The sequence below is a fragment of the Watersipora subatra genome, chromosome 2, assembly GCF_963576615.1.
Source record: "Watersipora subatra chromosome 2, tzWatSuba1.1, whole genome shotgun sequence".
In the NCBI taxonomy this organism is placed as follows: domain Eukaryota; kingdom Metazoa; phylum Bryozoa; class Gymnolaemata; order Cheilostomatida; family Watersiporidae; genus Watersipora; species Watersipora subatra.
This window is the reverse complement of record NC_088709.1, coordinates 39,910,854-39,927,866: the sequence shown is the minus strand read 5'-3', so window position 1 is coordinate 39,927,866 and position 17,013 is coordinate 39,910,854. Positions and strand designations below refer to the sequence as shown.

Genomic DNA, 17,013 nt, shown 5'->3' with positions numbered 1-17,013 from the left:
TCGCTGTCAGTGCGATTAACATATGCAGATTTATCCTCTGCTGTGTCAATAAGCAAGCGACCTACCTCCACTGTTTCAGCACAGTGTAGAGCTGTTTGACCATCGCTGTCAGTGCGATTAACATATGCAGATTTATCCTCTGCTGTATCAATAAGCAAGCGAGCTATCTCCACTGTTTCAGCACAGTGTAATGGTGTTCGACCAAATATGTCAGTAAAGTTAACATATGCAGATTTATCCTCTGCTGTGTCAATGAGCAAGCAAGCTATCTCCACTGTTTTAGCACGGTGTAGTGCTGTTTGACGGCCACTGTCAGTGAGGTTAGCATATGCAGTTTTATCCTCTGCTGTATATATATTCCAGCGAGCCATCTCTACTCTTTCAGCATGATGTAGAGCTGTTTGACCACCGCTGTCAGTGAGGTTAACATATGCAGATTTATCCTCTGCTGTATCAATAAGCAAGCGAGCTATCTCTACTGTTTCAGCACAGTGTAATGGTGTTCGACCATATCTGTCAGTGAGAGATACATATGCCGATTTATCCCCTGCTGTGCCAATTAGCGATTGGGCTGTCTCTACTGATTTGGCACAATCAATTGATAGTCTATGATGGAGGTCTGTGTTACAAATGAATTTAGAGTTATCTTCTACTAAATTGACATGCAAGTGAAGAAGCTCAAGTTCAGTGCAACTAAACTCTCGGATATTATTGCAGTCATTTTCAAAAACAATCTGAGTGTGTGTCTGTAGAATAAATAAGTAAATCTGCCATTTAGGTTGTTGCAGAAAATGAAACTGTGTACCTCTCCGAGTTTGGTATCGGCTGCAAAATATCCATAAAAGGATCAAACCTTTGCCATAATTGTTTCTCTAGTACAAACAAACCTTTCACCATTCTTTATAATATTGGGTGACCGATTAGGAGTCTTTCAAACTGATCCAAAACAGCTGAGTAGCATATAAAAACCTGTCTTTAGGAATCAGCTAACTTCTTCAGGAAGGTACTACCTGTCTTAGTTAAGGAAAATTTGATAAATAACGGTTTCACTACCAGCAAAAAACTGATTTTCCTTATGATTAAATAATATTTTGAGAGATTTAGATAATTTAAAATTATCATTCTTATCTAATAAATTATCAGTTATGGTTTCAATCTGGACAGGAAGAGGAGGGTCCAAACTGATGAAGAACAGACTGATGATGAAGGCAAGGATCGGTGTGAATAAGCGGTGGATTACAAAGAAAGAGCTGGATGAGATAAAGAGAAGAGAAACCGGAGAGCCAGTGGTGGAGTACTGGGAAGAGGATTGTGATGAGACTGTATTAGAAGACTTCTTAAGCACTCGGAAGGCTATTATCAATGCATGATATATTCGTAAAAATGGAAAAAAACTGAGAACAGAGAGTTACAATGGGAAATCACTCGCTAAAGCGTCTTCCAGTTAATAAGATTTGATTGAGAAGATAAAGAACATACAGGCTGGTTCACACTTTATTGCTGTTGTCCTATCGGCATCCATCATTGTCCAAGCGCACCGTGAACTGATGGCGTCGATGGAGAAATGAAGATACGTTGGGAAATTTGCTGGAAAAGTTTGCAACTGTCATACTTTCCCGATAGTTCCCTGAGCATCAACGTCAGCTTGTACAATGTGCACCATTTCAGTGATGTTTTGCTGTCACGGCTTTAGTTATATATTTTCATTTGTGATAGTTACTGCGAGACTAGTATTTAAGTTAAGCACGCAACATGAAAGATGTTCACTCGAAAAAAAATTAAAAAAAAAAGCGAAAATGGAATCAAAAAATGGCTTGTGTTTATGATAGTGTGAACATTGCTATTACCGACGATCATCAAAGTATTTTAGCATCAACGCCAAGATATGACGATCTAGTGTGAGCCAGCCTTTTGCGAGGAGCTGCAGTAAATGAGAGAACAACTACCAAATGCTAAGCATTTAAACACCTTAAAGATGTGGTTGCGTCAAAAAATTCAATTTAATGAAATTAAGACCCATAAAAAGCTAAAACATCAGCTACAATTTGATGCCATTTTTGTCTTTGTAGACCAACCTTGTCCAGAGATATATGCGTTTGAATGATGCCCTCTTTTAAAAAGCTCACGTTCCAGTGAGTGCCTCTTTCGTGACGTCACAAGCAAGGTATCTGAAACGAAACCACGAGCAATAAATATGAGGTCGCTTCGTTAGCCAATCATGCGCGCGAAATTTTTATATAGGCCGTAATAAATGTTATCACTCGTAAAACGCGTTGTCTGTGATCTCGAAGATTCTCATAATTAGAGAATTAATTCTCATCGTTACTGATTCAACGCGTTTCAACAATTACTAAGTTATACATAGTTTTAAAATAGCTTCAAGTTCGAGCGACCGCTACTCAGAGTTATCTGAGCAATTTTTAGTAAAAGATTGGAGTAGACAGCCTATGGTCAAAGCTGACAGGCGTCAGCAGCGTTTTGCTGCAGAGGAAGACAGAATGGAGGTAAATTAACTTAGAGTCTTCTATACTTAAGTAAATGTAATATTTTTATAGTCATAAATACATATACTAATTAATAAAATGATAATTCTTTGCTATCTCTAATCATCGTTTCATTGCTTATCTGCCGTTTTACCTAGTTATTTTTTTTTTGAATTTTCTTTGGTAAATTAGAGTCATGATTACAAATTATTTTCACTCGTAGGAAGTGGGTAAAATCGATTGATCATTGCAAATCTTTAATTTCCAGAACCAAAGCTTCGAATCGTTGGCTTGGCGTACTTGTGCCTTTATTAAATGTTTATTCGTTTTTAAAATTACACTCGCAATCTATTTAACTCCCAATTTGGAAGCTGTCAATAGATACGCTTTAGAATGACATATCTATGAATGACATATTTATTGCATTTGTTTTACTGATTACAGAATGCTTATGTCGTCCCACCAGCCGAAGAAGCTTTGTCAGTGTGGGAACTGCCATAAAGGAGAAAGAGAGACTTGAATGCGTGCTGCATAAGCCATGATGTCTTGTTTGAGTTTGTTGCAGTAGATGAATTTGTCTTATTGTATCAGCTAATACTATGTGAGTGGCCATGACTTGATGAATATTTTTAATAAAAGCTTTATGAAAATATTTTTGCTTGTAAAATTTATATAATAAAATTGTTGTTGTAGATAATGCAAAACATGATTTGCAGAATATTGTAGTGAATTGGATATGGTATATGGATGTCCGCAAAACTGGAGAATGTGAGTTCAAATCCAGTTTGCAGCAGACTTCTCATCCTTAAAACTCTATCCCTGTCTATATTCTTTTCAAAGACATGGCTTGCTTATTTCACTTAGGTACTATTCGGTAAGAATACTACTAGTAAGAAACTAGTACGTAGGCAATAGGTAATAGGCGACATAATGTGGGTGGGGCTTATGGGAGGCTGTATATCGTTAGTATGGGTAGCTGCAGAACTGTGCTGATACAGAGACCGCGTTCTACATGACTTGACAGAATTACCGTAGACCGGTAGAATTGGTAGTCGGTACCAAAATGTTTACACAGCATTTGGAGAAAGTGAGTAGAACAAATTTTCAATTTTCATTATTTGAGGCCTTTGAAACATTCATAATAATGCATCTGTAGAAGGATTTAAAATTTTATTCTAGCCAACATGAGCAAATACAAAATAAGATATATGCCAATAGAGCCGCGTAAGACTAGACTTTTATCGCAAATACCCGATGTGAATACGAGAGATAGAGACAGGTTGCCTAACGCGTGACATCATTTTGGGCAAGTCTGGGCACGTTTTGGTGGCCTGAGCGTTTTTACGGCGATCAGATTTTTTTCGGTTTTAATCTTCAAATATCTTGGCAATGCGATCGCGTAACACAACAAACAACATATCAACTGATAGAGAAAAAAATGCTTTCTTTTAAGATCAACTTAAATTTGACGCAACCACATCTTTAAATTAATTAATTAAGGAAGATACTTGATATAGCAGAGCACTTACTAATAAATAGCATCACGTATCTGAATGACATATTCTATGCAACGGCAGTTATTGTAACGTAAATGTTTGCAAAAGAGAAAACAGAACAGAAGAAAGAGCCAGCATGGAAGTCAAGGCTGAAGGAGATAAAAGAACTACAACGAGATAGCAGCAGGCTAAAAGAGTCAAAGAGCAAAACTTATAATGGTTGATATGAAGAGGAAGATGGAAAGGAAATGTGATATGAATAAGAAAGGACAAGTTATTGAAGAACTAAAACAGAGGTTAACAACAGTTAAAATAAACAGATATGAAGATGAAGTAGAGTTATATCAACAGAACAGATTGTTTACAAACTGTCAGAAGATGTTTTATGAGACTAGAGAAATCAGAGAAAAGAAGTAGAAAAGCCCCTAATGCAGAAAAAGCAAAATAGTTTTAGCAGAGTATCTGAGGATGTGCCACTGAATATAATAGAAATGCACCATGGATGAACAGAGTGAGAAAGAGCTTGAAAGCACAACAACAGACAGAAATATTTTTTAAAAAGAGGATGTTGAAAAGGTACTAGGGAAACTTACCAGTTAGAAAGCACCAGGCCCTGAAGCTGTTCGAGCTTTCAATTTTTTTTCATTTTAGATTTGAAAACATATTTTTATTTAATATCAATGTTTACTAATGTTGCATAAAAACTCATTGCACTCATTGATTTGTTTGCTTTAGTTTGCAGACAAAACTAGCTTTTTATGTGCAATAGAAGAGGAGTTACGAGCGTCGATCAATTGTAAAATCAGATTACCGCAATGATGCTATCAAATAATATGGTACGAATCTGCAAATTTATAAGTTATATAACAATTAGCTGTGCTACCCTGTGTTGCCCGAGTATTAAAAATCAGCTTGTAAACAATGGAAGGTAATGAGAGTTGCCTGCCACTTGCAATTAGCCTAGCGCATTACCAATGGATAATTTGAGTAGGCTTACTAATAAGAGCTACCGCTTCCCATGCCGTTACGTACGCTGTGATGGAAAGCGATAGGGTGTTTACCCGATATAGTGACATATATCTCCTAATGAACTCATCAAGCTCGTGTGGCTGAATAGGTAAGAAATCGAACTGGTGAACCGGATGATCCGAGATCAAATATTCTGCGATACGGATTGTGTATTCCGAGATTTAAATAACTATAGATGGACATATACACTGACAAAAGATCAACGTTGAGAAATACATGTATATAGACACAATCTATCAAATACCATAAATATATATTCATGAACAAGTGACATAGGTGAACCATACTTATATTACATGCAGAAACCAAAAATTAGCGTTTTTAAAACAAAAATGTTAGCATCGTTTGCTCGGAAAGCTGCGTACTGATTGTTGCAAAAACTTGACCCAACTGCATGATATGTTAGTGAAGTATGCTGAATGGGTGGCATTTAGCAGAATGGTGTTAAGACAAAATGATAAGAAAAAGAAAAATGTCCCAGACGATTATAGATCCATTACCTGCCTGCCTATAGTGTGGAAGGTGCTTACATCAACACTGTGCTAAAATATACAGATTATCTGAAATGCAATAAATTGATTACAGATAAACAGAAAAGATGAAGGAGAGGCTATAGAAGAACAAAAAATCATCTGATGCTGAACATATTGATCGTAAAGGACTTCAAGAGAAGAAAAACAAACTAATGGGGTTGATAGATTACCAAAAAGCTTATGATTTAGTACTATATTTGTAGATTTTGGAGACAATGATAATGGTTGGAGTTGCTGAGAAAGCAAAAAAGCTGATGAAATTAAGTATGGCTGAGTGGAAATGTCATTGATGTCGGCAAGTCAGAACCTGGCCCCGCTTGATATACAGAGGAATCTTATAGAGAGACTCACTGTCATGTATACTTTTTGTTGTCTGCCTGATTCCACCGTCTGCGCCAGTCAGAGAAGCTAAGCAGGAATATAGCCTTAGCAGATCTTAATATGATAAGATCAATCACTTGTCCTACATGAATCACAAACCAAAGAATGATCTAGAATCCTAGTGCATAGCTAAGGGTACAAGTACCTCCTAGGGGTACATGTACCCCTAAGAGGTATATGTACTCCTATGAGTACATATACCTCCTGGGACTATGTACTATAATGTGCAAAGTCTTATTTTTATGTACATTATAGTACATAAGACTATGTACTAGAATGTACATAGTCTTATGTGCATAAGAATATGCACATTATTCAAGGACTTTGAGATATGGTTTTTAGTGAGACTTCAGAAAGTACAAAGCTTCAAATCTGAGAGATATTTTTGTCAGATTTAACACTATCAACAAGTCACCACAAGGGGACTCCAACACTATAGTATTATATATTCTACAAACAAGTTAAATGCATTTGTCATAAAGTTAAAGATCTGGGGAAAGAAAGTTAACGCCGGATCATTTGACATGTTAGATAGCTTGTCAGCTGTATCGCCTTCACATGATTTAATCAGTTAACATGTTAGATAGATAATCAGCAGTATTACCTTCCCATGATTCAATCATTTGACATGTTAGATAGCTAGTCAGCAATATTACCTTCACATGATTCAATCATTTGACATGTTAGATAGCTAGTCAGCAGTATTGTCTTCACATGATTCAATCCTTTGATTTGTTAGATAGCTAGTCAGCAATATTACCTTCACATGATTCAATCATTTGACATGTTAGATAGTTTGTCAGCAGTATTGCCTTCAAGTGGTTCAATATAATTCAATACCATCTCTCGGCTGGTTCCTTTGTTTCAACGTTATCAATTCAGGCCCCATGGTTAACAAATTAAACTTAAATATGTAGTTATACACACATGATGGATCAAACTCATAGTAAATACTAGATTTCTCTTTAGATATACATGTACATGTATACTAAAAAGACAGATATACAGGTACATGTATATCTAGGGAGAAAATCATAAAACACTACAAGCTACAATCTATGAAAGGTATATCACAGGGTCACCAATAGATAGTTTAATAAATAGCAAGTTTGTACCAAGTTTGCATTTGTTTACTTGTTTATAATATTTAAATAAAACATATCTTTGATTAAACTCAGTTTTGTACATGGTTTGCCCAGCGACTGCCGAAGCATACGTAAACAAAAAAGTTAGGAGACCCCTGATTTAGCTGAACTCTCCATACTACTAGTAACTATCTGTTATACTATAATAAGCTACTGGTAAAGATGTATGAGTTACCTTTAGAGCTTCAGCTAGTAATAATATAACTAGAAATAGGTAGCCAGGGAGTATCAAACCTCAAATCATGCTCCCTATCCAATATGTTAGTGTACTGCAGCAGCTGATAAACACTAGCTGTGTAACACTATACCTGAATCCAGGACCTTGTGAATACCTTTTTGTCTTTGCTTAAAAGCATAAAAATAACATTCAACCAATAATAAGCTAGTCAATACCCCTTTTTAGTCTACATTTGAATAGAAAGGCATTCCAATACACTCATTATGGGTGACAAGCTCTTTGCGTGTAGAGCAGTGGTTATGGGAGTTTATAACACTAGTATTATGTTTGTAGATTACATGATTTAAATGAAATTTATTTGCTTTAAATGAGAAACTATCTAGTTGAAGGAAAAATATAGACAAATAATTATTCATATCACAAAAAAAGGTGTTACTCAAAATAATTAGCTATCAACAATCAGTACGTATTTTTACTTGAAGGTCTTGTCAGCTTAGACTTACTTATATCCTGCATATAAGCTGATTCTAGAATTTTCGGAGTCAGACGAGTTACCACAACTATTACATCTTACGGCATTATTATTATCATTGTTAACAACAAATAATCACTGTCACTACTCTTATTGCCTCATAGACAGCCATCAGAAGTCCCTTGATCTACAACCTAGATTGCGTCTGATCATCAGCAAGAAGAAATAGCTATAAAAATGTCTTTTTGCAAAGTCAAACATGAAATGCAAACATGTATTCCATTGGCTCAATGCAAACGGATAATTTTTTCCATTCAATTAAGCAAAAAAATGATAAGCTAGTTGTACAACTAAATGCAGTAAAAACAAGAAACAATAATATAAGCCTACAGTCGACTACTTGTAAAAGTTGAAAGAGCTTGAAACCAAAATCACTGCTTTAACATTTCAACTCACTGATATAAACAATCAAATCAGACTTATGCCAATCTATGCACTACACAAAAAACCTTCTGAACCAGGACACTTACAGACACAAATATGCACTCCAATATTCACTAATCCACAGAAATACTCATATCAATAGGAATCCTTTAGTAAACTCTAAAACTGGCTGTGTTACTAGTACACCTCCTGTCAACAGAAACAATGCTAGTCAACTCAAATCAAGTATAAAATCTACAGCATTTAAACTTGAAAATAGGATGTCAGAGGCAGCAGATTGTTAGAGGCAGCAGATTGTCACAGGCAGCAGTGATTGAAACATCAACAAAAATCAATTTAAGCACAGTAAACAAGACACAATATGGCAAATGCTATGCGTTGACCATGGTCCTCTCTAGTGTTGGGCACGAGTACTTCTTGGCCAACGAGTTTAGGTTCGTCCCCTTCCGTTCGAGTTTTTCGAGTATCGGGTAGATGGTAGTGCTTGACACGAGTACTTCTTGGCCAACAGGTTTTTTGGGTATCGTTTTGTTGATGTGGGTTTTATGTCTAAAATTTCCAAACATCGGACATATTCTAAAATTCACAGTGCAATTATAATTCTAATCATTTTATTTATTGTTTTTTACTATTTTCTAATGACCGATATTTGTGCTCCTAGTCTTAACCCTTTGAAGTTTGAACCCCAATTGTCGGTTTTCAGGCATTGCGTAGGGTGTGTCAGAATCTCTATCGGCTGGAGTTCCGGCATTCACATGGCTTTGTTTAAAAAAGCCGTTTTCAAGTAACAGCGTAAACCAATCAAATTAATTTTTGTACAAGTTATTAGGCAAAAAAACTCTTTTCCATTTGTAATAGTTTTCAAATATTTTTACCTACTTCCATCGTTTTAATAACAAATTTATTTGAATGATATCGCGAAAAATTGGACACGACTCATTCGTTGGTAGGTCATAAATGATTGTAAGCAAATAAAGAATTTTATAGTACTAATTATAATTTTCCAGTATATTTTGAGTCATAAAATAATGATGAACATGCGCTCAATGGATTTGATGCTATTGTAAATGTTTTTATAAGTTTTTTAAAATCGTACAAACTTTTATAGCTTTAGCCTGAACACTAGTAAAGTACTGTTTTTTTCTGTTTGATGACATTTGCTGTGGGTTGCCCGACTTTTTTAATAGTGTTTTACCAAATATCATTGTATTATGAGCACGTTCAGATATATATAATAAAAGTTTAAAACTTCGGATCATTGCACAGATTTCCCAGGGTTACTGGCACGCATTGACAAACAAGGCCATGGTTCAAAGAGTTCAAAGGATTAATAGGCGGGTTATCAAACAGTGTTTAGAGCGCAGGGCGCAATAGACCGAGTTTTTGTCCACTCTACTCGACGGATCCTTGTAGCAAAACCCGAACTCACAAGTCAAAACCCGAACCCGCGAGACCGAAATGCTTGAAATCTCCATTACCCGACACTCGAGAGAAGATAAACCCGTAAGCTAAACAAATTTTATTACCCGTGCCCAGCACTACTGTTGAACATGCCTAATAGACATAGTCAATAGTATACATTTCAATCATCAAATCTGAGATTTATCATACAGCTCGAATCTGCAGAGACAGCAGCTAGGATCGCTAGAGACTGGAAAGCCGATAGTTTTGGCGGCTCTACTATGAAGATGACTACCGATCTCCAAGACTCATTGGAACATATTGGTATGGTAAAAGAAGTTCTTAGAGATATAGCTGGCTCAGAAATATTTGATGCCATACAAGTGAAATACAATAGTACCTGCACCTCATTTATTAGGCTTGTCAAAGATCAATATCTTGTTGAAAATATTAATTTTCAATAGGGATATTGAAAATAACATTCAAAGATGGACTTCAGCTGAAACAAGCATTATAAAATAGACTACTACTTTCCAAGTTAAACATGATTGTAGAGTTTTTTGGAAACTTTAGATATTGAGTTCACTCAGGATTTTAAGAGAGATGATTTCACTGGTTAAGTGTGCGGTTCACAATCTTTATTTTTACCGTGAAACCTGAAATAACATTTCAGTACCATTTCTATACCAGCTTGCAAAGCACAATAATTATGAATGCAATAAAGTATGAAAAGTTACAGTACAATAGCAAGTAAAAGTACTGAAAATCAAATGAAAAGTGACAAGAAACAACATAACATGGTATAATAAAATAAAATAGCATATGCAACTAACCTGTAATCTCTAATAAATAATCCTTTAGTAATTGACAATTGAATAATTAAGAGTAATTATTCAAATCTGGCTGCCTTCTACAGAAGTTACAAAACGTCACGCTATGAGTTGAGCAAAACCTTAGCTTATGACTCAACGCCGGCAACTATCATTGGTCATCACGTATTAGGCCAATTTGACTTGGCCTCAACTCTAGGAATGCTAAACTAATAAAATTTTCCTACACTCCCATCTAAATTTCTTAAATTTATTGCAATAGGCCTTCATAGTTTTTGTTTGTTTTTGGTTTATTGATTGTTGATTAATTCACACTAAATTATGGAAAATGAATAATCTTACCTGATATATAGTTGCTAATCTAAGTGCTCAGCAAAACTACTACACTGTGTACTGACCTCTGCAGAACAGTTGGTGGGTGCATGGGTAAACCTTTCTTATCAAGAAATCGGTTCCCTATTTTGATTTTTAGGTTGCGCACTAAGCCGTCTGAGCCTGAAATAGTTTCAGTCACTCTACCTAGCTTCCAATCATTTCTAGCTGCCTGGTTGTCTTTGACAATGACAATGTCTCCTTTTTTGACATTTGGTCTTGTCCTTGTCCATTTCTGACGAATTGTTATGCTGTTTAGATACTCTGTTTTCCATGTTTTCCAGAACTCTTCTGCTGCTGCTTGAGCTATCTTCCACCGTTTGCTGCTATACAAATCATCTTCGGTGAAGTTTCCAGGCGGTGGTGCCAGTAATGATTGACTTTTCATGGTCAAGATATGATTAGGTGTAATCACATGATCCTTGGGATCGCTTGTCGAGGTGGCGGTCAGGGGCCTACTGTTGATGATATTCCCGGCTTCATAGAAAAAAGTTCTTAGGGTTTTGGTGTCTAGTTTGTTTTTCAGCTTAAAGGTCATTGCATTGAGTACTGCTCTAACCGAACGAATCATTCTTTCCATGGCTCCTCCTTGATGACTTGCCTCAGGTGAGTTGAATTTGAAATGAATGCGGTTCTCTAGCAAGTATTGCTTAGTTTCCTTACTGGTTATCTCTAATTGCTTTTCAATCTCATTCTTTGCTCCAACAAAATTAGTTCCATTGTTACAATATATTGTTTGAACGAGCCCTCTTTAGGCCATAAAGCATCTCAGGGCTTGTATTAAAGTGTCTGCGCTCATGTCGTCTAAGACCTCTATATGAACTGCTCTAGAGTAGAGACAGGTTATCTGAAGTCCCCATCTTTTCAGCTCTGTGCGCTTGTCCTTCACGTAATAAGGTCCAAAGGTGTCGATTCCAATGTTTGTGAATGGAGGAGTAGCCTCCATCTTTTCTTTGGGGAGTTCTCCCATAAGTTGTGTCTCTGGTGCCTTTCTTAGTCTAGCACAGCCTACACACTGGTTAAGCACGCGCTTTACCACACCACTTCCATTTACCATCCATATTCCAGCATCTCTAATTGCTGCGAGTGTGCTTCTCCTTCCTAAATGTGATATTTGTTTATGGTAATGCACTGTCAAAAGATATGCTAGGTGAGAGTTCTTAGGAATGATGATAGGGTATTTCTGCTGATAACTCAGTGTTGAAGCACTGGCTCTCCCACCAACACGAACTATACCTTCGTCATCAATCTTAGGGTTGAGCTTGATGAGAGACTTCTCTTTCTCCTTCATAGGATAACTCTCTGCTTGCGCCATCTTTAAGATAAGTGCTTCAGCCTCTTTCAGATCATTGGTTTTCAACTCTTTGTACATCCACTGTTTCTGTTTGACAAAGCTCTTTAGCAATGCTATGCTGTGCACTAGTTTCTTCCAACTACTGAATCGAGTGAATTTTCTCGTTATGCTTGGTGTGTTGAAAGTAGCCATGGTAACTAGTTCCTTTTTTCGCACTTCTGGGTCAGATTCATTAACTGTTGTGTTGACCCGATTTTGCTTATTGAAATCTAGCGCAACGGGGTCTCTGAGAAAGGGGGGGGGGGGCCCATTCCACCACATGTCATTATCAATAATTTCTTTAGCACTTATTCCACGAGAAGCTATGTCTGCTGGATTGAATTCTGTTGGAACGTAATTCCATTGTTTGGGTTCAGTTGTCTTCCTAATTTCACTTACCCTGTTGGCAACATAAAGATGAAACTTTCTGACATCATTGGATATGTACCCCAGCACTATTTGAGAATCACTCCAGAAAGTTTCTTTGTCTACACTAAGCTTTAACTACTTCCTTAGCACATTGACGAGGCGAGTTGCAGTTACAGCTCCCTGCAACTCAAGCCTAGGAATAGTGGGCTTTTTTAGTGGGGCTACTCGTGATTTGGCTAAGATCAGGTTGCACAAAATTTTTCCGCTGTCATTAACCTGTTTAATATATGAGCAAGCTCCATAACCATTCAGACTTGCATCACTGAAGTGATGCAATTCAGTGCTCACTATGTTGGTTTCTGTTTTGAAACATCGTGGTATGCTCAATGCTGTTAGATTGGTTATTTCAGTTCTCCAATCTTCCCATTTTTGTTTGTCATCCGGACACATGAGTTGGTCCCATAGTTGTTCTGAGGCAACTACTTTCTGGAGAATTTGCTTTCCTTTCAAAACCAAAGGTGAAATGAGCCCCATAGGGTCGTAAATTTGAGCTATGGTTGAGAGTGCGCCTCTTTTAGTTGATGGTTTGTTTTGTAGTTCTGGGATGCCAAAGTGAAAGGTGTCAGTCTCTAAGCACCATTTCATTCGAAGCGTTCGTTCACTAGGAAGTGTTTCTGTGAGTAAGTCTATAGCTTTAGTAGATTCACCACGCTCAGAAATAGGTACTGTGGCTAGTACTTCCTTGTTATTAGAGAGAAATTTGTGTAGTCTTATGTTCCCTTTTGAGCACATTTCTCTTGAGGCTGTGATTAGGTCTTTAGCATCTTCAGCAGTAGCAACGCTCGTTACACCATCGTCCACATAAAATTCATTCTGTAGAAACTTTGAGGCAAGTGGTGAGAGGGACTTGTAGTCATTGGCTAACCTTCGTAATCCAAAGGTTGCCACACCTGGTGATGATGTTGCACCAAACAGGTGGACATTCATTTTAAACTCTTTGACCTCACCCCTATCATTCATCCACAGAAATCGTAAGTAGTCTCTGTGCTCCGGAACTACCAGAAAGTTGTAGTACTTTTGCTGAATGTCGCATGTTATTGCTACAGGCTCTCGTCGAAATCTGATTAGTATGCCAAGTAAGGAGTTGATGTGATCTGGTCCAGGTAACAGCATGTCATTTAATGAGACTCCATCGAACTTGGAACTAGCGTCAAAGACCACTCGAAGTTTTCGTTTCTGTTTATGTCTGACACCAAAATGAGGTATGTACCATACTTGAGCCTCCGCAGCAGCCGGTGTTGCCTCTTCAGCATGCCCTGCCTTGATCAGGTTGTTCATAAATGTTGTGTATTCGCATTTGTATTCAAAATCTTTGGAGAACTTTCTCAGCAAGATGTGTAGACGATGTTCAGCTTGTTTCTTGTTATTGGGTAATATAGGTAATGGTGATTTGAATGGCAAAGGCATGACATAATTTCCAGCTGCATTCTGCTGAGTTGATGTCTCTAAAATTTTTGTAAATTTGACATCGTTTTGAGATAAGTATGAATCCTCATTTGTGTCATATCTCTTTCCAGGATATTTAGCAACTGTACATCTTTGGACGTGTCTGCTTTATAGGCTGTTTTTCTAGATTTGTAGATGGTTTCTAGTGTACCTCCACACATAGTCCACCCAAATAGCGTTCTTACTCCATAGGCTTTGCCCATTTTTCCATTAACTGCTGGTCTTGTTTCTAAAGGCTGAATTACTTCGGTGGCGTTCATTCCTATTAGAAGTCCAACTGGTATGTCCATCAAGGGTGGGAATTGTGTTGCTATGTTCTTTAGGTGGTCTAGTCTAGCAGCCTTTTCTTTAGTGGGTAACTGATTTCTGTCACAATGTATGTATTCACGCTTGTAGGCACTAATATGTGCATAGCTATTTGTTAAATAACCGCGCAGCATAATGTCATCAAATCTTTCGATGTCTTCAGTTACTGGTCCGTTAATGGTGTGTATAGTGACGTTTTTCTCTGTTTCACTAGTTCTCGCTTTTAATGTTGCTACTACATCCTTTGATACATAACATGCGTCCGACATGTTGTCAAGAAGAGCGTAAACTAGCATTTCACAACCTGTGCCTGCTGAGATATAAACAGGTACAGCCATGCTTGTTAAATTGTTCGCTTCTGTTATTTGACATTTCAGTACCTTAGTGGTACTGTGAGCTTTCATTGTTTTTTCTGGCTTTGTTTCAGCATCAGCCCGATTAGATCCACCAGTGTTTGAAGTTGCCTTGCCGTACTGGTAGTTGGAGTCATGATTAGCCGTGGCATGTCCTTTTTTACACTTCATACAACTTATCTTCTTATCACAATCCATAAACATTTGAAACATAGTCCATTCTTTCGAATAAGTTCTTCCTTTTCTGGTTTAGACCTTTATTGGAGACGGTAACAGTCTGCAGTGTTGTGGTTAGTTGATTTGCAACAAATACATTCCTTCTTTTGTTCAATGGAAGCTGCAAAACTTTTAATGGCTCTGTCTTTTGTGCTAGGTTTATCACTCTGATTATGTTTACTTGGCTTATGACTCAGTGATATCATTGTTTGTGATATTGGAAGTGTCATGATGTGAGCTTCTTCATTGATAAATTCTGCAAATTCTTTGAAGTCTGGATAAGTTTTGTTAGCCGAATCAGCTTTTGCTACTACTCTTATCCATTTAAGCCTTAGCCACTCAGGAAGCTTTTCCACCATCCTTTCATTTCCAATGCAATCGTTGAGAACTTGCAGCGTTTTAACAGACCGCATGGCACTCCTTAAGTGACTCAAAAAATCTCCAAAGTCTTTCAGGCCTAGTCCATCTTTGGAAGCAATTTTTGGCCACTTGTCCAGCTTCATTCTGAAAGACCGAGGTATGTTTTGTTCATTTCCATACCGGCTTTTTAAAGTTGTTCTAGCTGCCAGATAGACATCATTTGTGTTTGTGCTGAAATGTCCTTCAACACATATCTTGGCTTCTCCTTTCAGAAATCTTTTGAGATGTCGAAGTCTGTAGCTACCCTCTATATGTTCAGCACAAATTAGGAATCCAGGTCTACTTCCCAATCATTGAATTCTAAGACATTTCCTTCAAATACACTGGGTTCCACGGATTTATTTGGACTTCTAAATGTTGCTGTCAGGCAGGCTGCTAGTTGTTCTACAACCGATAGTTCTGACTTTGTGGTGTCAGAAGTAGACATAGTACTTTTTGACTTATCTGGTAGAGCTCTGGTTGGGTTTCTTCTGCTCTCAACATTCACACTTATCTGCTCAGTAACTCTAGCTACTTCTCTGCATGATTGTGTTTGTTCTTGTTCTATTCTGGTTGTGTTGTGTCTGTCTCCTTCAATAGATGGCAACTCAGGTTCCTTTGTTTGGTTGACAGCTCTGTTAATTTTTTCTACGCTATGCATTACAGAGGATGTTGAAGAATAGTTAGAGCTAGATTCTCTCTCTCTTACCATCTCCTCAAACAGCCTTGCTTGTTCTTCTATTTCTCTGTTGGCTTCAGCAATTTTCTGTTGAGCTTCCCGCAGTTGCAATTCTTCAAGCGTCTCCATGTGTTCCTCTACTGAATTTTTCAGAGAATTAGCTGTAATCACAAGGCTATCATACATGGGCTTTATTGTTTCTATCATTTTATTTGATGCCATATCAGTACTACATAGAGCGACTAATTCATTATACATATCATGAATCTCGATAATTCTAGCATCAACGTTGTCACAAATTTCATACAATGTGTCAATAAAAGTTTCTCTTATTACATTATGCTGGACCTTATCAATAAGTTTGTACTGAACCATGATTTGTTTGGTTAGTTTAAGGTTTAACTCAGAAATTCGGCTTTCTCTCCCAATGTTAGAAAGTTTTACCTTTCGCTGCAAGTGCATGCTTTCGCTGACTACACTGGAAGTGAGAGCGCTATTGAATTCCCTATCATTATTTGAATTGGCTATTTCCTGTGTTTCATTAGAAGTCAAGTTTTCATTACTGTCATCTATTGATTCAATGTTTAGCATATCATTATGCACACCATCAGTGTCATCAGTATGCGGCATTGCGGAAGCGTCCCCAACCTCAGACATGCTGGCGTAAATGGCCAAAAGCGCGCTGTTCAAAGAAATCGCCGACGTGAGTCACAAGCTACAGGTTGCAAGAAGATAGGTACATATATAGCAAAGTTAAAATGAAAACTGCATGACAATAATACCTAAATCCAGAATAACCAATTGTATGTATATTAGTAAAATGTTAGTTTAAATTAATGGTTATATCCAGATACTCACAGTTGACTTTTGCTAAGATGTAATGCAGGCATAGATCCTGATGTCTAAAACGTAAATGAGTTAATCTTAGTGTTTGTAGTTCAGCTCAAGTGGTTTTTTTTCACTTTGGCTGGTATGTATGGTTCTGGTACACCTCACGTGTTGTCTACACTGTTAACTGGGTGGAGTTATCTTTTCTTGCAGTTCGAGACCAGCTCTTGTGTTGTCTACACTGTGGCTGACTAGAGTTA

General features: G+C 37.3%; 1 protein-coding gene and 1 pseudogene across 1 annotated transcript; both read right to left on the bottom strand.

Annotated features, from left to right (window-relative positions):
* Positions 1–11,515: 11,515 nt before the first annotated feature.
* Positions 11,516–12,250, bottom strand: LOC137388200 (uncharacterized). The gene has a single exon (XM_068074704.1). It carries the CDS (start codon positions 12,248–12,250, stop codon positions 11,516–11,518), a length of 735 nt encoding a protein of 244 aa, XP_067930805.1.
* Positions 12,251–12,601: 351 nt separating this feature from the next.
* LOC137388199 (uncharacterized) lies at positions 12,602–15,350 on the bottom strand (annotated as a pseudogene).
* Between the last annotated feature and the right edge of the window lie 1,663 nt (positions 15,351–17,013).